The 26,024-nt window shown below is 43.8% G+C and overlaps 1 protein-coding gene across 3 annotated transcripts in view; it reads left to right on the top strand.

Moving 5' to 3' along the window:
• The window catches only part of RNF19A (ring finger protein 19A, RBR E3 ubiquitin protein ligase), a 144,951-nt gene that overhangs the window by 94,190 nt on the left and 24,737 nt on the right, over positions 1-26,024 (top strand). For 2 of the 3 annotated variants that reach the window (XM_068237729.1, XM_068237730.1), the window contains 3 exons: positions 12,723-13,467; positions 16,069-16,277; positions 19,139-19,283. In XM_068237729.1, coding sequence (XP_068093830.1) covers positions 12,884-13,467; positions 16,069-16,277; positions 19,139-19,283 — 938 coding nt within the window. In that variant the 5' untranslated portion in view covers positions 12,723-12,883. Of the gene's footprint in view, positions 1-2,410; positions 2,501-12,722; positions 13,468-16,068; positions 16,278-19,138; positions 19,284-26,024 lie in introns of those variants that run through there. The other variant, XM_068237731.1, reaches the window with a different exon arrangement.

Genomic DNA, 26,024 nt, shown 5'->3' with positions numbered 1-26,024 from the left:
CCAGCATTAGGCTTTAGGTGACTGCTAGTTTAGTCTTTTGTTAAGAGGTAGTTGAGTTTTAGGCTTTGGGTGAGGATAGATCTGGATAGGTTATAGTTAAGCTTTGTGTGAGTAGTGTTAGAATGCTTGGTCAATGTTGGGCTTTGGGTGAGGGTTAGTCGGTGATAAGTTTTGGGTGAGAGGTAAGTGTTGGGCTCTGGATGATGGGTAAATAAGTGTTAATTGTGTAAATGGTAGGTGAGTGTTAGGCTTTTGATAAGGGTTATGTGAGGTTTTAAGCTTTGGGTGAAGGGTAGATAAATGTTAAGCTTTTGGTGAAGGGTAGGTGAGTGTTAAGCTTTGGGTGAGGGTGTAGGGCAGGGTTACGTATTGGGTGAGGTGTAGATAAGTATTAAGCTTTGGGTGAGGGTAGGTTTGGAAGAGTATATTATGAGTTTGCTGTGGCAGTGGTTTAGTTGATAAGTTCACTTTTCAGTTGCACAAAAATCATTGTACTACCCAGACTGTCTCAACTATCAGAATACCAATATACAGCACATTTGATAGTATATGAGAAACCTAGAAAGAAAATAATCTTTATTATTTGGCTGCAGCGCATGCCCCTGAGCTATGGAAGCCACATTCAGCAACTTGCTGATACCTGCAGTACTTCAGTGCCAGGAATGCTGCAAAAGGCCCTGGTCTGTTACAACTAGATTAGAAGGTTGCAAGGCCCAGGAAATCCTCCTACTGTGTTTTGTTCTGCTGTACTTTATCATATGGAAATGTATCAATATTGGTGATGTCTTAAACCGCACATCAGCTGTGCATGTATTTGCACTTTTATTGCTGGTTGTCCTGATTGTACAGTTTTGAACTTCTAATGTATCTATACTCCCCTATTTCTTTTGTATAGTAAAGTCCCCATTAATCGGAACTCGGGCAACTGGAAGTCTCAACTAACTGGCATTCCTGAGGGGGATAACGAGGATAGAACTTTTGGTGGTTTGCGGCACATAAACTACATACCGATCATCTGGGCATCGTCTTCTACACATCCTGCAGCTCCCAGCGGCTTCCTGGTGTCCATGCACAGCTCCTGGTGTCACCTGACTCGAATTCAGGTCAGGTGACACGCTGGGAGCCGTACACAGAGAACGCCGGAAAGCCGCTGGGAGCTACAGAAAGTGTATGTATAGCACTACGGAAGATGTTGATGCTATATTGGATGAACACCAGCTGGTTGAGGCTGAACTCTGATAAAACAGAGGTGTTGGTGGTCCACACATGATGGATAAAGTTCAAAACGCTCACCACCTCAAACTAGCAATTAGGGGAGATACCGTACAGTATAAAGACTCTGTGCGAAACCTTGGGGTGATCCTGGATGGAAATCTAAAACTCAGACAGAAGGTATCAGCTGTCATCAAGTCTTCCTTCTTCCATGTAAGAAATATAGCGAGAATTAAACACCTTATCCCAGCTGAAGACCTACCTACCCTGGTTCATGCATTTGTATCCTCCTGCCTAGACTACTGCAATGCCCTGTTCATCGGATCTACAGATAAGGTTCTGTGCCCCTTACAGCTAGTACAGAATGCTGCAGCCAGACTCCTAGCCAATGCCCCCCGCAGCTCACACATCACCCCAGTACTGCAAACTCTACACTGATTGCTAGTAAAATGGAGAATCTATTTTAAGATCTGCCTGCTGACATTCAAGGCTCTAAACCACATGGGACCCAAATACATAGCGGATCTATTGGAACATTATGCCCCTCCACGCACCCTTCGCTCTGCCAGTAAGATGAAGCTGGTTGTTCCCAGGATACACTTAACATTTGGTGCTCAGGCCTTTTCCTACGCAGCCCCAACTCTATGGAACTCACTTCCACAATCAGTATGAGAGGCTCCTTCTCTGGACAGCTGTAAAAAAAAAAAAAGGCTAAAAACTCCAATCTTTTCCCGAGCCTTTGAGACTGCATAATGCAGGGTCACAGCGCTTTGAGTCCCCAGGGAGAAAAGTGCTATAACAATATTATTGTTATATAAATAGAAAATAGCTGCCCATCCATCTAATAATGTATGTATTCTACCACTCCCCACTAAATCACTATAGACCTCTACGTTTCTGTGTCCCCAACGTGCTAAGCTCTGCTGCTGATAGGCATCAGCCAGAATAATGTTGTACTTTACTCCAAGCACTTCTATGGTAAGCCTGTTACCAGCATGGTAAGTGGGAGTCAGAATGGCTTGCTGTACAAAGTAGACACAGAGCTTATCACACAATCATTCATGTGAGCTGTGTGCACTGCCTCAGCACAGGAAGCGGTGATGCATTTCTCAAACACTCCCATAACCGAAAGTGAATTCTTTCCTGCTGGGACTCTGACATGTCCGTAAGTGAGCTGTGAGAGTGCGGTGTGAGCCTGTGTGTGGGGTACTAGGCTGTGTCTATATACTGGGATCTCCTACTTTCAGGACAGGACACAGCTGGAAAGGCAAGACTTTAAGTCTCTGTTGTAAGTACTCTGCCTCTGGTCTGAAGAGATCAGTTACTTTACACTGTGAGTGTCTCTTTTCGTTTGTGTGTCTGTGATTTTCTGATGATGTGTGTGTGGTTTCTCTGGTTATCAGTATTTGTTCTAGTTATAGCGACAGTAGGTTTTTGTTTGGTTTATAAATGGCACCGAACATTTTGTAGCAAAGCTCTAGATAACCATCAAAATCATAACTTGGCAATCGGGGTGCCAAAACAATATCCCTTTTTTCTAATTAAATGATGCTTTTGCTGCTTATTAGGCTGTTTTGAAGTTTGGTCACATGACCTGAAATAGACCAAGCGATGGCATTAGTAGCAGATCAGACTTTGTGTGGCTGCCGCTTAGTCATGCTGAATTGACTTGGAACAGGCGGGAAGAGGAGCAGCAGAGGATGGCTGCATAGCTTTGTACTGCATTAAAGGGGAACTGAAGAGAGAGGGTATATGGAGGCTGCCATGTTTATTTCCTTTTAAGCAAATCCAGTTGCCTGGCAGCCCTGCTGATCCTCTGCCTCTAATACTATTAGCCATAGCCCCTGAACAAGCATATGCAGATCAGGTGTTTCAGACTTTTAAAGTCAGATCTGACAAGACTAGCTGCATGCATGTTTCTGGTGTTATTCAGATACTACTGCAGAGAAATAGAACAGCAGGGCTGCCAGGCAACTGGTATTGATTAAAAGGAAATAAATATGGCAGCCTCCGTATACCTCTTACTTCAGTTCCCCTTTAAGCCATCATTTTTGGGCTCGCCCCTTCCTGCCTCACCTAGTTGATCCCATTGGCAAAGCTGTCGCCATCTCTAGTCATGTGTTATTAGTGGCAGGATGAGTATTAACCAGAACAGGTTTTTCAAAAATATTGGCTGCTTCAAAGGAAGGTTGTATTGACACATAAAATGTGTAGATTTCGGTCCTGTCTAGTCCAGTCCTGTCACTTTTGTATGTGTTTCTACGGGTGTGTTCACACATAAAAGATAAAGATGTACATTTCCGGTCCAGTCAGGTAAAACTGATAGAAAACTGACGCAAATCTGACTGGATAGGACAGGGCCAGAAATGTGCAGATTTATGTGTGAACCAAGCATGTATTTCTTCAGTGGAATGTCTGGCAGGAGAGGTTCCTGGTAAGGATCATGATGTGTTTAGTCACACACAGCTTTCAAGGAAGTGTGTCCATATTTTTTATTTTTATATTCTGGGCACTAAGATTAGCTTCCCCTTGATAATGCAGTAGAGGCTTTACTAATCTGTCCTTCATCAACTTGACTGATTGTGTGCTGTGTTTTTTAAATATTTGTTCTCCATGTAGAATGTTTTGTTTTGCCTTGTGCTGTCTTTAGCTTTTTAAATCAAGTATGTATGGAGTCCCACTGAGGAATATTTTATATGTACTTCTGAGTGTAGCAGGTGGAGTTTACTGGCAAATGGGGAATTGTGGCCTGAAGTGATAACACATTAAATAGCAGTGCAGCCTGAGTCAGCCAAATAAATACTGTCCGGGCCCGTTTCCACTATAGCGTTGCGGAATCGCCGGCGAATCACTGCAGGCAAATCGCATGCGGGTGCGATTCCGCATGCGTTTTTTGCCGCGATTTCGCATAGGTAAGGCTGTATGCGAAATTAACCATGTCACTGCCTGTGTAAATTAACATTAATACCTATGCGAAATCGCGGCAAAAAACGCATGGGGAAAACTCATGCGATTTCCCTATTAAATACATTGCGTGCGATTCGCCTGCATTCCACACGCAGGCGAATTCTGAGGGCCCTACCCTGCAGATTTTTCCTGCACAGAAAAACGTGCGGGGAAACGCATAAGTGGAAACAGTCCCATCCACTTGTACTGACTGTGCGAATCCGCATGCGGGCAACGCATGCGGATTCGCGATAGTGGAAACGGGCCCTCCAGGCAAAGCAACAATTAATTAGAGTTGTACCCAGCTTCATAGGGAGGGCGATGGTAGAAGTGAATGAGGGGGTGAGAGGGAGTCAGATAAAGGCTATCGGAGATAAACTGGAGAAAAAGGAGTTTTACTTACCTGGGGCTCCCTGTAGTCAGTTCCCTTGCCATTCTCCCGGTCCCTTCGGTTGTACCACTGTCAGCCCTGTACAGTCTGCGATTTGGCTTAATCACGGACTACTACACATGCGTGGTCCCAGCCCGCGCTCCCATTGTCAGAAGCATTCTGCACATGCTCAGTTCATTAAGACTAACTGCACTTGCGCAGAATGCTCCTACCCACACGAGCACAATGGAGGCGGCACACAGGCTGGGGACAGCGCATGCGGAGTGACCTGCAACCCAGCAGGGGCCGTGCATGCGCAGAAGAGCCAGCTGAGCCAAAATACCGGGTCTGATTGTTCCTGAACTGAGGCACTCGAGAGGAATCCCCGGGTAAGTATCAAATCTTTTTATTAAAGCCATCTCAGGTACACTTTAACATTGTATGTACAGGTAGTCCCCAGTTAATGAACGAGATAGGGACTGTAGGTTCCTCTTATCCAGAATCTGTTCTTAAGTTATGTGCCATCTCTGTCCCCTGTGCCTCCCTTGTGCCTCCAGTGCCCCCCTCTGTGTCACATCTGCCATTTGTACTGGTTTATACAAGTTTAAAATCAATTTTTTTCTCAAAAACTTCTAAGTCCAATTTAAAAGTCGGTCGTTCCGAAGTCGGGGACTACCTGTATACTTATTTATTGTCCAGCACTGCATAATATGTTGGTGCTATGAAAATACAATAAATAATGATTAAAGTAGACTGAAAATAGTTGGTTTCTCATCCAGTGGTGAAGTTATAGGAGGAACATAAGAGGCAGGGATTTTACAACATGAAAGGTTAACTGTGACCTCTTTATTTCCATTAGTGTAGCTTTACTTGATAATGGGGAAGTTTCTGCTCAGTTTCTGTTGTGGGAACTGGGAAGCATTTATGGGGAATGTCCTCTCAGAACAATTTGTTTCTCATGTTTTGCCTATCAGCAGGTGATAAAGTTGAGCTGCATTCCTCACTCTGTGTACAGGCATTGGACACATTTATGATAGCACACAGGACACCAGCAGAGGCCTTGAGTGCTTTTACTAGACAAACCTTGTCCTTTGTTTAGCAGATGGCTAGCTTCAGCTCTTTTGGTGTTAATAATGGCCACACACAGTGTGGTGCAACAGACTAGGCAAGACAGATGAATTACTGGCTCAGCCAATGCAGTCTGTGTGGCTGATATTGTGGTGGAATCCCACAGTGTGATGTCATAACCAAGGGACTGACAATTTGCCGTCTGTGAACCTCATTGCATTGTGGGAAATACAGATTTTTCCAAGTGCCAAGCAAGCAGTTTCTCCCTCTGTACAGTTCACCTGGCAGGAGTAAAGCTGAAGTAAAAAAGATTTTACAATAAGCAAAAACGGACTAAATAGTTTATATGTGAATGTAACAAATACTTTTTATTCATTATTTTCGCTACAAGGATTTTACAACAGAACAGAGTAGGGACAACAAGAGCCAAACATAGTGTAGTATGTACTGGTAGTTGAAATGAAGTATTATAGAGTACTAAGCTATACTTACAAAGCAGGGTTACCTCAAAGGCAACCACTCTATAGGCAGGTGGGGAGATTGGATCAGACCCCACTCAGGATTAAGAAGTCGCTCTCCGTAGATGAGAAAAAAAGGGGTAACACCCCTACACCGGTTATGGACTTGATATAGCGTAGTATGGATAAAGAGGCGCAAAAAAGGATAAAAGTATCTAAAAAATTTAAAAGAGGAGGGTGCAGTGGTGGTCTTACCTCCTCCAAGCAGACACAAACATTGAAAACGTACCAAATTACATACTCCAGGGGACAATGCAACGCGTTTCGCAGGTTTGATCCCGCTTCATCTGGTAATAACGGAGTAATAGCATATGTGGTCAGTAAATGAGCCAGGCTCTGACAGTTTGTATTAGAAGCACTAAGAGTGACATAGTCTTTTTCAGTGACTGAATTATTCCAGGTGTTCAAAACGAGTAACACAGGCTCCTGCCCCCATGCATCTGATTACTACTGCAGCAAGGTGGCAATTTCTCCATTCTCCTGGCAACAGTACTCCTTATGGTGCCCATACATGGTACAATAAAAACATTTGATTTTCCTGTCAATTCGACCAAAATGATTGAATCGAATGAAAGTCGAAAATAATTTTTTTTTTAGAGCAAGAAAAACGAACCATTATCCTGTTTTGCAATAAAAATCTGATCGGACATGTTGGAAAAATCTTTATTTTCGATCAAATGGTATAATTGAAGGAAATTATCTGATCGAAAAAAAATTGTACCATGTATGGGCACCGTAACAGTGTACAGAAATTGCGAAGAGAAACAATTCCACCTTACGGTTTTCTGAATTCTTAGCTGCAGATTTATTGGACAGTTCATTTTTAATAACATAATATTGTAAAGGACTTGAGAAAAGCAATCCATGTTTTTGGCATCATCATTGGAGTCGAGCTTTCATGCACATTCATCCCAGGAAGAACCGCACCCCTTAGTGTATGTGGATGCTGGTGCAGCATATACAGGCAGCCTAAATCCAGAGGAGGAGTCCACACACAGGCTTGCTGGAACTTTGTGAATTTTATTGTCCCATCTCACACACACACACAAAGCATCGGACCAAAGGGCTGACGATCTTTTCGTGCCCTGTAATGTCCCCATTGTCAAGGCATAGGGCAGAAAAAACATATACATGTTCTTTCTTGCACACTGGCTTCAGTAATCATAAAATCTGCCAGTGTGTGGCCAGCATCAGGGAATGAGTACTCTCTCTATTTGCTAGAAGCGGGATCCTTCCTTATGTTTTCTGGTCATGGGCCTGCTGTATGTCATTTATACAGCCATGAAGCCGATCAATACACACCTGTAACACAGGAACACGTTGTGCATACACAAGTGAGTCCCTCACAAGAATGGCTCAGTATTTTAGAGTCTCTCACAGGAGTGGGTTGTATCTCTCAGGCTGGCTGAGCTGTGGTATAATAATAAGATTGAATTCTCTTCATGATACAGTCAGCAGGAGTACAGTTATCAGAGCACAGTAATGTGGAGGTCTGGCTGCAACAAATGGATATATAAGGTGTGTCTGAAGCTGTTCAGCAGGCTCTTTCTCTGCACTCAGCCTCCCACACGAAGCACTGAGGAGAAGCTGTGTGCCTAATAACTGACAGGTTAGCCGTCTGCCTTCTCTGCCACCAGGAGGAATATGAAGTGTGGGTTTCATAATGCCTTTATGATGCAGTCATACTGAATATGTTTGCCTGGGTTGTCCATGGATGCAAATAACCCTCTCTAAACAGTATTTCTGGGTTAATACCATTTTTATAAAGCAACACTGTAATTTCACACACTGGAATCCAAGGTATTGCATTTATTCATGCACGATGCAGCAAATCTGTCCTATCACGACGATAGTTTTGTAGCCATATAATGTCCTCTTTGTCAAGCACTGGAAAACTCATAAAGCATTCTGGACAATGTGTGATGTTCGGGAGGGACTATTCTAGTGTGAGTACAGGAATCTCAGTATTGGCAGCCTCTCCTTCCGTTTTCCAGGCAGCCTCTCCTTCAGTTTTCAAGGGTTACCACCTAGGCAACCACTGTCAATGCAGGTGGGGAGTAGACCTGACTCCACGCAGGATTAAGAAGCCGCTCTCCGTATATAGGAAAAACAGGGGTAACACCCCTCCACCAATGGTGGACTCGGGCAAAGTACAATCGGAACAGCGGCGCCAACAGAATAAAATTAGCTAAAAAGGTTAAAAATGGAGGAGGCAGTGGTGGACTTACCTCCTCCAAGCAAACACAACATAGCTGTATTATACAACGATATAGTTTATTTACATACTCCAAGATTCAATGCAATGCGTTTCACGGATGTGTTCCTGCTTCATCAGGCAGTATAGACAAGAGCATATAACAAATGCAGGTCTAGTTCAAACCAAGTGCCTCCAGGAACTAGACCTGCATTTGTTATATGCTCCTTAATCCTGTCTATACTGCCTGATGAAGCGATGTCACGCCCTTGAAACGCGTTGCATTGAATCTCGAAGTATGTAAATAAACAATATCGTTGTATAACACAACTACCTTGTGTTTGCTTGGAGGAGGTAAGTCCACCGCTGCCTGCTCTATTTTAGCTATTTTTATTCTTTTCTCACCTCAGTTCAATTGTACAAGGTATGTCGCTGTGTCTGCCAAAGCACTGCATTCATTAATCCACATGTAAAACATCCCTGAATCAGTGGGCTCCGCGGCTGGGCTAGTCTCTCTGCACCTGTGACTGACAACACCGCTGCTGCTGTTTGTTTCAGAATATCTGTGCACTTTTTTTGTGACTTCTCCTGAAGCGTAACTGAAAGTACAAAAGTTCATAGCCCTGTGTTACTGGAACTTGCACAACTTCCAGTAATGTGTTTTTTTTATGTATTAAGAACTTCATTTCCCTTTTAAAACTTAACCCAGAGTGAAAATAAACAGATGAAATAATCGACTGTATCTATCCTTCTACCTTTAAATATTACTTTTTATTTTCCCCCCGCATGGTTTTCTGCACTACGTAGTGTACTCCCAGCCAAAGTAGATTTACAGTATGTCTCTGCTCAATGACAGTCTTTCAAGTGTCCCAGAGCTAAAATATATGAATTGGTGACCTTTTCTTTTTTTATCTATACCCTGCATTCAGAAGCAGTTTTTTTGCCAAGAGAGCAGTTTAATTCCTTGTCAGTGAGGGTTACACTATGGTCCAAATAGGTTCTGAGAGAAACTGTTACTTGCATACATACAATAAATGTTTAACTCTTTCAGGCAGAAAAGGAAAAAAGCGGGACTTTAGCCTAGTTATAAGTATGCTTGGCACTATTCCCCCGATACATAAACACCTCTATCTCATCATGTCATCTCAGGTTTTAAGACTGTTGCCCAAAATGATTCGCTGTGGGCTGTAAACATTAAAACTGTGGCATAAGCCAGAGAGTCAGCTGTATTTTTTTCTTTGCTTGATAGTTTACATTTTGTTTACCATTTCTCCTCCCACAAAATGGCTGCCTTCATTTAGCATGGGCGAAAGGCTGTCTTTAGAAAATAGAGCAGCCGTGACATTTTCGATCAAGGTGGAACTTCTGTGTGGTGAACGTGGCTATGTGTTTCGGTTTGCTTTCATTTGTGTATATGAACAACTGTATTTTCTCAGGAAACTGTTTTCTGTGGGGTTTTGAAGTGGCTTATGCAACACTTTGCCTACGCAGTAACTTGCAGAAATAGTCTTGTTTTTAAATTTCCATTTTTCACTTTTCAGTCATTTGGCTCCTGTTTGGGCACCTACGTGTCTGCAGTCGGTTTCCTTTTGCATGTTGCAGAAAGCAATTTTACTCCCTGATCAAAGGGGGCCTGTAGATCACTTTTACTCTATAATGATCAACTTTTTCCAGCAGACATCAGAATGTCACAAGAAGGGCTGGAAGGGTTGTTGGTAGGTTGCCTCCTAGCCTGGTGTGGTTTTCTACTTTCACAAATTCAAATAAGCGTGTAAGACTGTATGTTTAGGCTGTTCTGGCCTTCATTAGGGAATAGTATGGCTGTTTGTGTAGGGCTTGTGAGTGTTGTCACAGAGTGCCAAGTTTAAGTTATGGAGAACAAAAACCTCCAGGATATTTTGTAGTGGGCCTAAGGGTAAAATCTGAAGCTCCATTTAAAAAAAAAAAGTGCAATTTTGTCTTCTTAAAGAGGTCCTGCAGCGACTTATAGCAGAACACAAAATATTCAAGATACCCACTTTTAAAGCTAATGGGAAGTGGGGGAAAAACAGATACTCGTCTAAGGAGAGGGAAGACTCTGGGTCCCATTGAGTCTTCCCATTCCTCTCCTGGTCCCATCGTTCCAACGCTGGCTCCTCCATTTGAATCCCCCACTGTGGGAGGCTTTGGAAGTCTACTGGAGCCCAAGTGCTCCAAAGGACGGTTGACTCCATACTGCGCATGCGTGAACGAGCACGCAGTTGCAGTATGGAGCCATCTGTCTTCGGGAGCACTCTGGCTCCAGAAAACCTCCGAAGTCTCCTTCGGCGGCAGAGAGCAATATTCAACCAATTGGTCGAATAATGCTACGGGAGAAGCTAACGCTGGAAAGCGAGGAGACAGAAGGCTCTATAAGACCCCAGGCTCCCCTCTCTTTAGGCAAGTATGGTTTTTTTTTTTTCCCCGCTTCTCATTGACTTAAAGTTAAATAAGGAGACATTTTCATGTCCCTATGATCGAAAAAGCAATAATGCATACATACATACATAGCCTACCTGCCTAAAACCTCTCAATTGACCATCTTTTGGGCCTTCTCCCCACTCCATTGAACAGTATGCCCATAGAACAGTGACTTTTTTTTTTAAAATGTATTGCCTGTGTACGCCAGTTTCTTCCTAACAATCAAGCCGTGATCATTAAGGGCAACACACGTTGTGTACGAGCTCTCACAGCTTTGAAGAGACACTTAAGCCAGAAAAAAAAAATGAGTTTTACTCACCTGGGGCTTCTACCAGCCCCCTGCAGCAGTCCTGTGCCCTCGCAGCCACTCACTAATCCTCTGGTCCCCCTCTGCCAGCTAGTTTCGTTTTTGCCGACAGGCCCGTCAGGACTGGCCACGCGTAGCTTTTTCCGCATTCCCGACTGTAATTAGCGCTATTGCGGGCCGCAACGCGTACGAAAATACGCGTTGTCGCATTACGCACGCATAGATATGCGGCAACGCGTATTTTTGTACGCATGCGGCCCACAATAGCGCTAATTACAGTCGGGAATGCGGAAAAAGCTACGCGTGGCCAGTCCTGACGGGCCTGTCGGCAAAAACTAAAGTAGCTGGCAGCGGGGGACCAGAGGATTAGTGAGTGGCTGCGAGGGCACAGGATGGCTGCAGGGGGCTAGTAGAAGCCTCAGGTGAGTAAAACTCATTTTTTTTTTCCTGACTTAAGGTTCACTTTAAAGGGCAACTGAAGTGAGAAGAATATGGAGGCTGCCATATTTATTTTCTTTTAAGCATTACCAGTTGCCTGGCAGCCCTGCTGATTATTCTGGCTACAGTAGTGTCTCACTCCTGAAACAAGCATGCAGCTAAACTTGTCAGATCTGACAATAATGTCATGAACATCTGATCTGCTACATGCTTGTTCAGGGTCTATTGCCAGGCAACTGGTATTGCTTAAAGAGAACCTGAACTGAAAATTAAATCTTTCTCCTCTCCTGCATCCTGTTTATCTACTGTGATCAATGGATGGCTCTGTTCTCCATTTTGAAAATGGCCATTACCCCATAACAGCTTTCTGGTCAGCACACTGTTAAACTGTAATATCGCCCACTTGAGCCATAGGGAAGCATGGATATTGCCTTGCACATTCACTTGTAACGGACAACTGCTGATATATAACAGCAACTGGTATATTTCAGTTCTGACAAAATATTGTCATAACTGGAAGGGATCACTGTAAGAAGAAAATGGTGAGCTTCTGAGAGGAACTGATGGCGAGGTTAGTATGTAATATTCATTTGCAGCTACATCATGTGTTTATTTTAAATAATTTTACTCTGTTCAGGTTCCCTTTAAAATGAAATAAATATGGCAGCCTCCATATACCTCTTGCTTCAGTTTGCTAAATCCTGAGATTTAGAACTTTTCTTAACTGTACCCAAAGCTGGAAAGAACATCACCCAGCCTTGTTTTGTTCACAGAAGCATTAGAGCTGCATTAAATGGGTGGTAGAATTGTAGGAGAAGCAGACCACTTCATATTGAGATATTGAGATAGAATACGCTGCAATCGGTTGCACAGTCCACCCACAAGCTGAGGCTGTCAGTGGATGGTCTATTGACTGCCAACAGTTTATGAGCTTACCTCTCATGGTGCCAATGGCTTGTGTAATTGCTGTTACTTATCATTTATCTTGTACAGATTTAGTTTGCTCGCTTAGCTCCATAGTCTGACCTGTGTTCCCGTGGTGTCACGTTGTGGGTTATGTAGGCTACAAGGAAGTGAATTCAAGCTCATTTCCCCCTACAGACTGTTGGCTCGTGTTTCAAGCCAGATGAGAGTTTCTATCTGAGAACTTACAAGACAACATTTCAGTTTGTTTGAAAACCTCACACTTGTTTTGTGCCACCGTTAAGCTGTCCTCTTTTGTCTTTGCAGAATACCCTGTAGTGGATCCCTCCATTGTGACCTCATCCATCTGAAGCCAGGAAACAAGATAAAACCTCCAGTCTGGTGTTCCCCGGGGTTGCTGGTACAGTTCTCAGCTATGATCTGTGCTTTGCACACATGTTGAAAGTAACATTTATGTTGTGGTAGACATGAGTTTGCATCGACAAATGGGTTCGGATCGGGATCTGCAGTCATCGACTTCTTCAGTCAGCCTTCCTCCAGTTAAAAAGCCACCAAAGAAAAGGAGGATGCCCTGGGGCTCCATCTTCCGCAAGAAAAAAGACCCCAAACGCAAATCCAGGGACTTGACCGGTGGCGTCGATGGGATTGCTAGCATTGAAAGCATTCACTCGGAGATGTGCACTGATAAAAACTCCATCTTTTCTGCCTCGTTGAACTCTGCAGACAATGGCTCGACCTGTGCTAGCAAACAGAGCGGAGACTACATGGAGTGCCCGTTGTGCCTTTTGCGGCACTCTAAGGACCGTTTTCCGGATATTATGACTTGCCACCATCGGTCTTGTGCGGACTGCTTGCGGCAGTACCTACGGATAGAAATCTCGGAGAGCAGGGTCAATATTAGCTGCCCAGAGTGCTCTGAACGCTTTAACCCTTATGACATCCGCTTAATACTTAATGATGATGTGCTGATGGAAAAATATGAGGAGTTCATGCTCAGGAGGTGGCTTGTGGCCGATCCGGACTGTAGATGGTGTCCAGCTCCGGACTGTGGGTAAGACACTGACCTGGATCTGTATACAGGAATTGATGTTATAACTTTCCAAAGAAAGGCGTTTAAAAACAATCAATTTATTTAATGCCTGGGAACCTGCAGCGATCAGCGCTGCCTTCTCTCTCTCACGGCTTCCCCTAGTAACTGTTGCATGTAACGACGCATTCAGGAATAGCCAGCACTAGAGGAAGCCATAAGAGAGTGATGATATCGCAGTTCACTGCAGGCGGCCGCGTTCGTTTCTGCGGCTGTTCATCTCAGTGGGTGTTCGTAAATCAGGGACTCCATGTATTCTGTCTCTGAGAAAATAAAAAAAAGTGTTTTTCTTGGTCCGAAAAATACAGTAAATTTTAATATGTTTGGCTGACTGATTTTTGTAGCTCCATTCCAAACTTCTCTTCAATCTATCATCACCCACTTGACGTAGTCAGAGATGAAGGGGGCACATACTAGATTTTCCTGACAACATGGATCACTTCACTCTCCCCACGGCTTTCTTCTGCTTGTAAGAAATTGTTTGTGGCCAGCACTGCAACTATATCGGTGTATCATAATGAGATTTTTCTGTAGCTGCAGTCCTGGCCGCAAAGTGTTAATCTCTTAAGCCTGGTACACACTTCCAATTTTGATTGGCCAGTCATTGGACAATTTCACCACTTCCTCGTAGTATAAGAGCTCACTTACACAATAAGTTCATAGTATTCAAAACTGTTACCACTCATACAACCTGGAGAGGGTAAAGTTGGCCAATCAAAATTGGACGTGTGTATCGGGCTTCACCAGCAGAGAGAGGCGTGGGCTCACTGGCTCTGTGCTCAGCAGTGACAGCATCTCTCTAACTAGTGAAGTCCTAAAAAATAGGTTTTAACTTTTACCACACTCTCCAAAACAACACCCCCCCCCCCCCCCCCAAAAAAAAAAAAAAATTGCAAGCAAGCAACTACTGGGCTTTAAAGGAGTCATCAACCAAACAAAGTCGTTTGTCCCCCACACACACACACACACACACACACACACACACACACACACACACACACACACACACACACTCACCCTGGGCTTCCTACAGCCCATGGCAGCTGACGCGCCCCACGCCGCAGTTCTGCTCTCAGCTGTTCGGCCCGGGGTCCCTGCCGGTGCGGACGGCGACCTCGAGGTCCTCTCTACTGTGCCTGCGCGAGCGCTGCTGTCAAGCCCACGTTGTCCGCGATGTACTGCACAGGTGCAGAACTACGCCTGCGCAGTACACCACGGACAACGTGGACTTGATTGACGTAGGCGCAGGCACACTATAAGAAGTCGCCCTCTTCACCGGTGGGGACCCCTGGCCGAAGGGCTGAGAGCGAAACTGCGGCTGGGGCTTGTCATCTGCAATGAGCTGGAGGAAGCCCTGGGTAGGGGGGGGGGGGGGGGCTTGGTTTGGCTGATCTTCAAGCCAGTCTTGTGATTCACACAGTCCTACCACACTGAATATCCAGCATTGATGCACTGTAATTTTCCTATTTCACAAGGGGATCGGCTGCTGCTGATTCATTGTCCAGATACATATAGTGATTTCACTGTCTGGCTATGCAATGTGGGAAATACCTGAATCCTTCCTGACCTCGTCATGTAGGTGGTGAGGGTTGGGGTCTGGACATTAGCACTGTCAGCTCAGCAGGAAATGGAGCTGTAGAATATTAGTAGGCCAGGTACAGTACTTTCAATGTTTGATTTGGCAAAGTACAGATGTGCAATGCAGAATACTTTGTTCACTGCTTCTTAATGTTGATTTCCTGTCATTTGCATTTGAAAATCGGAGGCTTAACTGGAATAATCCTCCCTGGTGTTTTCACAATTGTTTTGAAAGACACCCAGACAGATTCAGCAAAACCATTGCAATGAAAGCAAGAGAAGAACTGCTGGAGGAAATGTCCAGCTCTAAGATTCTGATTGGTTGCTCTGAGCAGCTGCACTACGTCTGCACATGTTTTGTGTCAGATTTGCCCCCAGCCTCCTTGCACTGGTTTTGATAAATCAACCCCTCAGCACTATTAGAACACTGACTACAACTATAGAGGAAAATGCTCATATGACATGAAGACTAAGGGGGTGTTCATGGCGGTTAGCAGTAACCTCCCAATGCTGCAGTATTGTAGGTTGTTGGATGCTGTAATGTAAGATAGTGTATATACTCACAACGGTGAGTTTCAGTAACTTGCAACCACCATCAGAGCCTGTGGGAGATGACCGCCCACGCTTGGTTTTCCAGGTCTGTAGTGCTGGTTGGTCGCTTCTCCTCTGAGATATTTAGGGGAATAAAGACGCAGTGACGTAGGCAGTAGTAAGGCAGCAAAATGGGACTTTGCATCGGAATTTGTGCTAAGCCCAACCCCTTTCTGCATAAATTCCTCCCACAATCTGCCATTTATTTGAATTGTGCCCCAAGGGCTCTCCAGTTGTCCAGAAAATAGTTAAGAAAGGCGGAGTTTGCAATGCATCTGTTATTAAAACTACCAATGAATTTCGTTTTAGTACTAATGTAAATGTAGCCATTTTTTCCATCACAGCTGCACCAATCCATTTTATCTCTGTGATCACGTTTGTTCCTCCTCCCTCCAGGTACGCCGTCATTGCCTTTGGCTGTGCCAGCTGCCCGAAGCTGACGTGCGGCCGCGACGGCTGCGGAACAGAGTTCTGCTACCACTGCAAGCAGATCTGGCACCCTAACCAGACATGTGATGCTGCACGCCAAGAGCGAGCCCAAAGCCTGCGTCTGAGGACAATCCGCTCGTCATCCATCAGTTACAGCCAGGAGTCTGGAGCTGCAGGTACCTGCCAAGGAATCAGATCTGTGCTCTGTACTCCCGTCTTTTCACACAATGACTTGTTCTGTCAGTTTAGCAAACATAAGAGTGTAAACTTTGCTGATGGTCTGGTCAGGGGCAGGCAGTGTGAAGATGTCTGCTGATTGCGCATCACTCTGGCTCAAAGCCTGGAATGCCAGCACAATCCCTCCTCTGTAACACAATATCTCCGATTCTATGTCATAGGTTAGAGAAACTCATGCTTATTGCTTACCCGGTCTGGCTCTGCTGAGATACGTATGGCTTGAATTCATTCTTCATCAGAGGCTGTTTCCAAGCAGTTCCCTACTGGAATCCGTCTTCATTCTGTATTTGCTTGTGCAAACGCCTGGGAGAGTGACGGAATGGGTTGAGAGACTTGGTAGACCTGTAGGAAGCTGACTGAAAGTGAACCTGAGCTATTGCACAGGACACAAGAAAAACACAGAAAAATCCACCCTGCGTGTAGCCGGTCTAATTCCCCCTCATCTTCAAGTAATCACAAGTGTAATTTGAGCTCTCAGCTGCGTCAACTCAAATTTGGCAGACACAGCTAATATGTAACACATGAGGTAACCATTTCTCTGCCTCCATGAAACCAGCAAGTAGACACACTGCAGATGTATTGCAGAAGCTCTGTAAGCTGCATCAAATACATGTTTTGTTTAAATGCTATGCTGTTGCTTATTTTTTAGAGCAGAGAGGAAGTTCTGAGTTCAGGTCTGCTTGAAATCTACCCAGTGTACTTTGTTGCTGGATGCACAGATAAGTCATAAACCGGCCATTTGTCTCTCTTGTCCTCATGCATCCCCAGAGCTAGTTTAGAATGTTAGTGTAGGGATACTTAAAGTGAACCAGAGATGACGCGCCCTTATGTATTTTACCATATATATCAGTGGGAACATTAGACTCAGACTCTGCTATGACTCAGCTATAATGATTCCCGAGTAAAGCCAGACTGAATGCTCAGTCAGGGATTTTATCAGGGCTGATAAGAAACAAGCTGAACAGTTAAAAATGAAACAGAGAGCAGGGTAGGTGTTTTCTCTAATGTTCCTACTGATATATAAGGTAAAATACATGAGGGTGCTTCATCTCTGGTTCACTTTAAAGCACACCTGGACCGAGAGTGATATGGGGCCCGCCATATTTATTTCCCTTTAAACAATGCAGTTTGCCTGGTTGCCCTGCTGGTCCTCTGCCTCTATACCCTTCGCCATAGACCCTGGACAAGTATGCTGATCAGGTGCTCTGACTGAAGTCTGACTGGATTAGATGCATGCTTGTTTCACGTGTGTGATTAAGACACTACTGATGCTAGAAAGATTAGCAGGGCTGCCAGGCAACTGGTATTGTTTAAAAGGAAATTAATATGGCAGCTTCTATATCACTTTCAGTTCAGGGGTACTTCAAGTGCGTTTAAAATTGTGTAAAATGAGGCTCTGATCAGTAATGCGGTGCACTTGTATTATTGATTTTACTTTCCTCCTAAAATTCAGCCTTATAACCTGGAACATTTACATGATGAAAATAACGAGCCTGGAGACTCCTGCCCTAGATGGCATTTGCAGATGTTATTGGCAGATGGACAGAGATATGCAAAAGCTGTGGGAACAGATCCAGAGCACATTATGAGAACAGGAAACAACACAGCTTGTTCACTACCAGTATAAGCACAGGTTCAAGGGAACCTGAAGTGAGCGGAATACGGAGGCTGCCATCTTTATTCTCTAATAAAACAATGCCAGTTGCCTGACTTGTGTGCTGATGCTTTGTCTTTAATGCAGTAGGTCACTGGCCCAGAAGGAGCATGCAGATGCTTTGACTCTGAACTGACTCCACTGGCTGCATGTTTGTTGCAGTGCAGACGTAAAAACGTAAGCCCCGTATCCATGCTAGATTACAGCCAGCTGAGGCGGCCAATAAGGACCACCTCAGCCGGCAATACAGCGTGTGTACAGCGGCCAGTGATCTGCCGAGTGCTTTCAACTCACCGCTGCCCCGCCCACCTCGTTACGTCATTTCTGTATTGCTTCGTCGACAGTCTGCCCCCCAATACAGTGTGCTACGCAAACAGCCCCAGCCCAGCGACGTCGCCTGAGAGATTGGATTTGAATCCCCAGGGAGTGACATCAATCAAATCCAAAAGCTCAGCATGACAGCCAGTCCAATGGCATTGTGTATAAGGGACATAAGCTGGCAGCCTTCTACTCACTTCAATTGTTAGACAGTTGTTGTAAATACTAAGATGGCAACTGCCTTTGAAAGATAAAATAATTTTTTTCATCCGTTTTTTTAAAGCGGATCTGTACTGTACAAATATGTCTCCAGGGATACTTACCTCTGGATCCTAACGAGGCTTCCACCGCCCTCCTCCGTGCCTCTGTTAGCTTGCCCGGGTCACCCGAAGTGCTGTGATGTAAATATTTACCTTACGCGATCCTGCGCAGGCGCACTAGCTGCTCTTCCTTCGGGTTAAGGTGGAAATAGCCGAACCCGATCGATCTGCTCTACTGCGCAGGCGAGAGCCCTTTTGCGCCTGCAGTAGAGGATACGATCATGTTTGGCTACTTCCGCCTTAACCCGAACAAAGAACCGCTACTGCGCCTGCGCTGGATCCCAACAAGGTAAATGTATCAAGCCTTTTCGCGGGAGGATAGGAGGGAGCCAGCGCTGGATTGCCTGCAGCTACATGAACGGGGACCCTGAGGCTTCCACCTCCCGAGTTGCGTACCCCCCTGGGTTTTTGTTTTTTCTTATTACAGAGTCTCTTTTAAGTCGCTAGTAGTTTGGGGGTACTTGTTGATGTGCTTACACTGACTGCACTGTGCTTTCTCTTTAATTAGCGGATGACATTAAACCATGCCCAAGATGTGCTGCTTATATCATAAAAATGAACGATGGGAGCTGCAACCACATGACGTGCGCCGTGTGCGGCTGCGAGTTCTGCTGGCTCTGCATGAAAGAGATCTCAGACCTGCATTATCTAAGGTGAGTCCAGATGGAGCCCATCATACATTGTCCACACGTCAGGCTCTAATTCCCTGCTTCTATTAGTAGATTCACAATATCGGGGAAAACACAGATAGGATGCATTAACAGTAATAAAGAGGGGCGAAAGCCTTAGGAAAATAGCAAGCCTTTTGTGTTACTGGAGTGGTCTACCTGTTGTGTTAATCCCTGCAGTACCCGTGGCAAGGTGCCCTGCCCATATATTTTCATGTGGCTTTTTAATTTTTGTTGAGATTAATTAAAGGACACCTGAACGGAGAGAGATATGATGGCAGCCATATTATTTCCTTTTTAACTAATACTAGTTGCCTGGCATTGCAGTAGTATATCTTGATTGCACACCTGAAACAAGCATGCTGCTTATCCAGGAAGAAACCTCTAATCTGCATGCTTGTTCAGGGTTTGGCTAGGACAGTGATGGCTGATCTTGGCACTCCAGCTGTGACAAAACTATAAATCCCATCATGCTTCTGCTTCCCCCGAGTTATGCTTCGAGTTGTCATAGTACTGCAATGCCTCATGGGACTTGTAGTTCCACCAAAGCTGGAGTGCCAAGGTTAGCCATCACTGGGCTAAGAGTATTAGAGGCAGAGGATCAGTGGGATGGCCAGGTAAATGGTATTGTTTAAAGGGAAATAAATATGGCAGCCTACATATCTCTCTCTGTTCAGGTGCACTTTAAAACCTGCAAGATGTTAAGCCATTGGCAGATCAATAGTGGAAAGAGGTCGGCATGACCTGTATCTGGGGGGTATAGTGCAGGCTGGGGAGTCCTCCTGGAAGTAGATGGTTGTCCTAACTTATGTTAAATCATAAAGGGAAAAATAAATGTCCGCACACAGGAAGAAGCCTCAGGTTCCTGGTATCCAGTTTAGTAACCATGACTGGAAGAAAGTGCATTTCATTCGCAGACTGCTACTCTCCAACATTGGCTGAAAGTGATCCTGTGAGTAAGCACGTTGGTGTGTGCGCAGTATGTATGTGAAACGCGTTAGCAGTACGTTCATGCCATTGCTTTTGTATTTATATAAAGCTTCTGGAACACGATGCTTCTTCCGCTGTGGAGTCATCTTTTGTGTGCTGACTGGCAGACGCACAATTATTATTAATTATGCATTTATATAATGCTGACATGACAGGCGCTTTACAGAATATAATCAGGAGTTTGTGTCATTTATTGAGGCTCATAAACTAAACCGATGTTCCTATCTTAGTCTCTCACATTAAACACAACGTAATACTAATAAGGAAAAATATATAGATGATTTTGAAGCAACTGAAAGGATCAGTAATCATTTCTTTACGTCACTGATAAGCTAATCAATAAGATCCCCGTTGCCTACCAAAATTATCTGATTGAGTTCAGCTGTAATAAGCTGTGTAAACAATGCAAAAATTGTTCTGCTGTTTCCAGGGGGGAAGCAAAGAACTTTCTCTACTTTGCGCAGCAATTACTTAATTACAAGATAATCTGATCATTTGTTCCGCACTCAGCAATGGTATCAATTAGCGTTAGTGAAGTGTACAATTTGCCTTCAAATGACATTAGACCCGTCTATTTATGTTTTCTATTCATTTTTATTTTTGCTGTGGTTAATGTTTGATAGTCATGCATATTATGCTGCTCCTATATCTTTTTAGCTCCAACCTCTGCCATGTAAAATCGTCTCATTGGCCGGCATTGTCACCTTGCAATAAATCCCTTTCTACTCTGAGAAACGACGGTCACCTTTTATGATCTGCCACTCGGCTGCTGGTGTTTTATTGCCTTTCCCCTGCAATGTCCTTCAAGACAATTATGGCTTTCATGGCTTAGAATAGAGGGATTTAAATAGAAATTGTGAAATGTGGCAGCTATTTTCAGAGGCGGTCTCGTAGCTGAATTAAAAGCCAGCCGTCCAAGTGTCCATTTTTAACCAGTGGAAGGGCGTATAATTGGGTGATGTCATGTTGGGTTAGGTGGGGGGGGGGGGGTGTTAATGTTTTGGATATATAAAATGGTTTTAGGATCCAATGGTGTCAATCGGTAGTCAGCACCTTATGGCTCTTGGGAGATCCCAGTTGAGACTTCTGTCCTGTAGTTAAAATGTGTCCATAGACTAATAGATTTTTCAGTAGATTAGTTCCACTATTAAGGTTAAATCTGATGAATTTGTTTGTGATCAATTTTGATCAATATACAAATAAAAAATATGGATCGTATATAGACTGTAAATGCAGGTTCCTTGCCGGGTTGATCCTGCCAGGACTGTGTGATTGTCATGAGCAGCAGCTCACGATCAGCGTTCCGCATGGATCTATACTACATTGGGCAGCACTAAGCTGGTAGCTGCAGCCATTGTTAGATTAGGCAGGCCTTCCGCTGATAGCAGGGTTCTCCCCAGACTCTTTCAGCAGGGTGCTCCACTCGGCTAATTTTGGTGAGCACTCGGCTGTTATCAGCTCGTTTCCTCATCCTGCTCCTATGCTATGAGCAGACTTGTGCAAAGGACCGCCGGCTCTCCATTCCCTGTGGGGCCCCACTCGGCTAGTTTCTCATGCCACCCGGCTGGGAAAAAATTCTGGGGTGAACACTGGATAGTGTAGTATATGGTCAACTATAGACCTCTGCCCTCTCTAAGGACCCAACTAAGCTATCATTCTAACACTGTTTGCAGTTAAAGACCTAAACTCTTACAAAGCACACAATAAAAAGACTTATTTCCACATATAGTTGCTGAAGAAATCCACTGCTCTGAGTTCGTGTGCTTGTTTAGCCAGATCAAAGAGACAAATTTGTTTTTTATCAGCAGCTTTGAATAGACTGCAGGAGCTCTGCGGAGGCAGCTCTCCACATAGTAAACACTGAGGCTTAACCCTTTCGGTGCTTCTTCCTGCAAAGTGGAACCAACTTGTAAACGTAAGGTGTTTTTTTTATTTGGAATTTCCAAATGATAATGAAGAAATTTGTTGTTGTTCATAAAGGAAGTGCTGTGGCTAATTTTTTACAGCAGAGAGGAAATTATGATTTTAGTTCCACTTTAAACAGTCTGTCGGTTACGAACGCCTTCATTACGGTTTGGTTTTTATTCACGTATTGCCCCATCATTTCCTATAGCTTAGGACATTTGACCAACTTACATTGAGTCAGTGTTCACTTATTATAATATAAGCTGCAGAGAGGTTGTAATAATCTGGCAGCCTGTGTGGAAGCTTTTAGCCAGTTCCTCATTGTTCTTTGTTGTCAGTGCTTTCCCTTGTCATATAAACATCAGTTTCCTATATACAGTGACGTTGGCATTTTTCTACATTGGTAATGCGTACGTGTGCATTAGGACAAAGGTGCTTTTGAAGGTCAGATTGTTAGTTAACCGTTGCCAAAAAGCCACCTGAGCATGACGACCACATGCCAACCATCACTTGTTTCCATATTTAAGAATAAGTTGATAAAAATGTACTTTTATGTGGAAGTGTGTTTAGTAGTATTTTTAATACGTGTATGAAGAAGTATAGAACCTTTACAGAATCTGAAATTGTATGTGCAGGAGAATTTCTTAGCATGGCCACCTGTTTGGGTGTATTATGGCTCAGCCTGTAGTCATTGTTACTAAACTTGCAAGTGGTCTGCAAAAATGCTTACAATACAAAAAAAACACTTCAAAAAATTGACCATACACAGGTCAATATTACCTCCTGTGTAGTCTACTGCTCAATCTCTTTCTCCTCTCCTGCGTCCTGTTTGTCCACTCTGATCAATGGAATTCCCTGTCCTACATTTTAAAAATGGCCATTACCCCATAACCGCTTCCTGGTCAGCACACTGTTGTGCTGGGCCTACACGGTTCGTTTCTGCTGTGCGTTTCTGCTCTCGATCGTTTTTGCCGCTCGGTTCTGCAGTCGATTCTCTTATCTTTCTCTTGTTTTTCTTATTTTTTTTTCCCATTAACTTGTATCAAAAATCGAGCAGCAAAATAATCGAAAGGGAGATTGGACATGTCGGAATTTACTGTATATTCTCGAGTATAAGTCTAGAAATTTAGGCCTGATTCCCTTCATAAAAGTATAGGGATCGACTTATACACGAGTCACAGGCAACACTGAGCACACTGAGTAATGTGTGTATTAATAGTGCCATTCCCATTTGCAGCAATTTACCCAGTGGTAAGTGATACTTGGAGGAAAGGAAATGCAAAGAAAACACAGGTCTGAAAGTCCTGGCCACAACAATTAACAAGGAAAGGGGCAGGAGGGGAAATACTGGGCTGCATAAAAGGAAGTGAATACTTGCAGCACTTGGGGGCCGAGATATTGGCTGCACTTAAGGGACAGGAGATGTTAATAGCTGCAATACTGTATGCAGTGCAGTCATTAACCCCTCCTGGGCCCCAAGTGCAGCCATTAACTTTGTTGGGTAGACGTATACCTGAGTCCATAAAAAATTCCAGCTTAAGAGGGTTGAATATTGAAGTTGACTTATACACAAGGTCGACTTGTATTCGAGTATATACGGTATCTATCGAACCATCTAATCAGCTACAAAATGAACCGTGTATTCCCAGCATTAAACTGTACGATCACCCAGTTGAGCCATAGGGAAACATGGACATTACCTTGCACATTCAGTTGTAATGGACAGCTGCTGATATATAACTGATAGCAACTGGTATATTTAAGTTCTGACAATATCTTGTCAGAACTGGAAGGGATCACTGTAAAAAGAAAATGGTGAGTTTATGAGAGGAACTGACGGTGAGGTTAGTATGTAATATTCATTTGCAGCTGCATTATGTGTTTATTTTAAATTTCCTCTCTTCAGGTTCCCTTTAATCAACCTTCCAAGGCGCATTCTAAGCAAGGAATAACAGTTTTTAAAAAAAAGTGAATTCTAAAATCGTACTGAATGCGAAAGTACTTTTTAGTGTGTAGTGGATTGTTCTGCCCATGTGACAGCAGTGAGCCACACACATCCCATAAACACTGGAATCAGCCTATCTGAGTGTAAACTGAGGCAGCACAATGAATGGCATCTGAGATCTCGCAAAGCACATCAATTGAGATAACTCCGTAGTTAATATATTGCTTCCAAGTAAATAGGTCAGCCAGATAGAAATGAATGTAAAACCAGAGTTTACCGACAATTAAGTGGGAACGTGACACAGTGAGCATACCCCATGATACAAAATACACATCTGGCACCGAACAACCAGATGACTGCTTTCAGAAATATAACAGGCGGTACATAGTACAGAGTACATCAGCAGAAGCTGTCACACAGACATCTGTACTGTATGATACATTCTAAACAAATCACTGATAAATTCATAATGGGAATGTAGGTCATTCATGCATCATCAATCACATATGAAATCATTCAAAATGTCAAAGTGTCTGTCACATCCCCACTTATCTTTCCGATATCATTAAACCTTTGTTTTTATACAACTATTTTTTCTGTTGACCTATCTATGGTACTTAGGAGTGTTATTATATGAAACTCTGAGTTATGTCAATTGACTCATGCCACAAACATGAAAACAAGCATCAATTCCTTCTTATCAGTTTGAAATACTGTCAGTTTGTGGTCCATGTAAGCCAAAGTACTGTACTTTGTACTGCCCCAATACTCCAGATCTTCAATACAGGTAGTCCCCGACTTACGAACGCCCGACTTACAAACGACCCGCCGATAAGAACGACATGGATTCTCGGTTTCCATGGGAACAAGTAAAAAAAGACATTTTTCAAATTGGACTTGTAGTTTTTGAGAAAATCAATTTTAAAAAAATCCCCCCCCCCCCCCCCCCCCAAAAAAAAAGCTTTTAAACTTGTATAAGCAGGTACAGAGGGCAGAGGTGACACAAATGGGAGACACTGGATGCACAGGGGGGGGGGGGGGGGGCACAGAGGAGGTACAAGGGACAGAGATGGCACAATGTCCCGACTTAAGAACAGATTCAGGTTAAGAACAAACCTACAGTCCCTATCTTGTTCGTTAACCGGGGAATACCTGTACTAAAGATTTTCCAGCATGTCCATTTGATAAACTACACACTATTGGTCGGAAGGGGAAATAAGTTGCATGCGGGAAGATTACTCGCAGAGTCGATCAAAGCACTTGAATCAGTCACAAATCAATCAGAAAACTGATACGTGTCTGGGCCTGCTTTTACTATTTACACCTCAGTTCCTGTTTTTTTCTGATCCCATCCTAGCGTTTGCTATGATTTCTCCCATTGTATTGCATCACCTTTATTATCCTATGCATTCAAAAATCCAGCACAGAGAGACAGACAAGCATGTAATGCTTGCTGTGTTTTTTGGGTGGAGTCTATGATAAACATAGGATGGATTGGTGGCTTAAAGAGGAACTGTAGCAAAAAGGGGAAAAACTAATACAAAGTGAGACGCTAAAAAAATAGAGATCAAGAAATGATTGATATTCACCATGTAATTTGTTCATATTGTTTTATCCACAATCTGCCTGCACAAAATCATCTTTACTACTGACAGACATGGAAAAAAACAGACAGCACCAACTGCCATTATGTATAACCACACCCCTAACAATGCGATAGGCTAAAAGGTTTTTTTAAGCTTTTATTTCCCACAATGCAACAAGGGTCCCACAGTTTGATGTCCAGACCTAGGTGCTGACATCACACTGTCGGAGGGGTTTCACCACACTATCAGCCATACAGAACCCCCCTAATGATCTATTTGAGAAAATGTAAAGATTTCTCA

This window comes from Hyperolius riggenbachi, chromosome 5 (assembly GCF_040937935.1).
Source record: "Hyperolius riggenbachi isolate aHypRig1 chromosome 5, aHypRig1.pri, whole genome shotgun sequence".
Taxonomy (NCBI): domain Eukaryota; kingdom Metazoa; phylum Chordata; class Amphibia; order Anura; family Hyperoliidae; genus Hyperolius; species Hyperolius riggenbachi.
The sequence above is the reverse complement of the archived record's forward strand: the minus strand, read 5'-3'. Positions and strand labels throughout refer to the sequence as shown.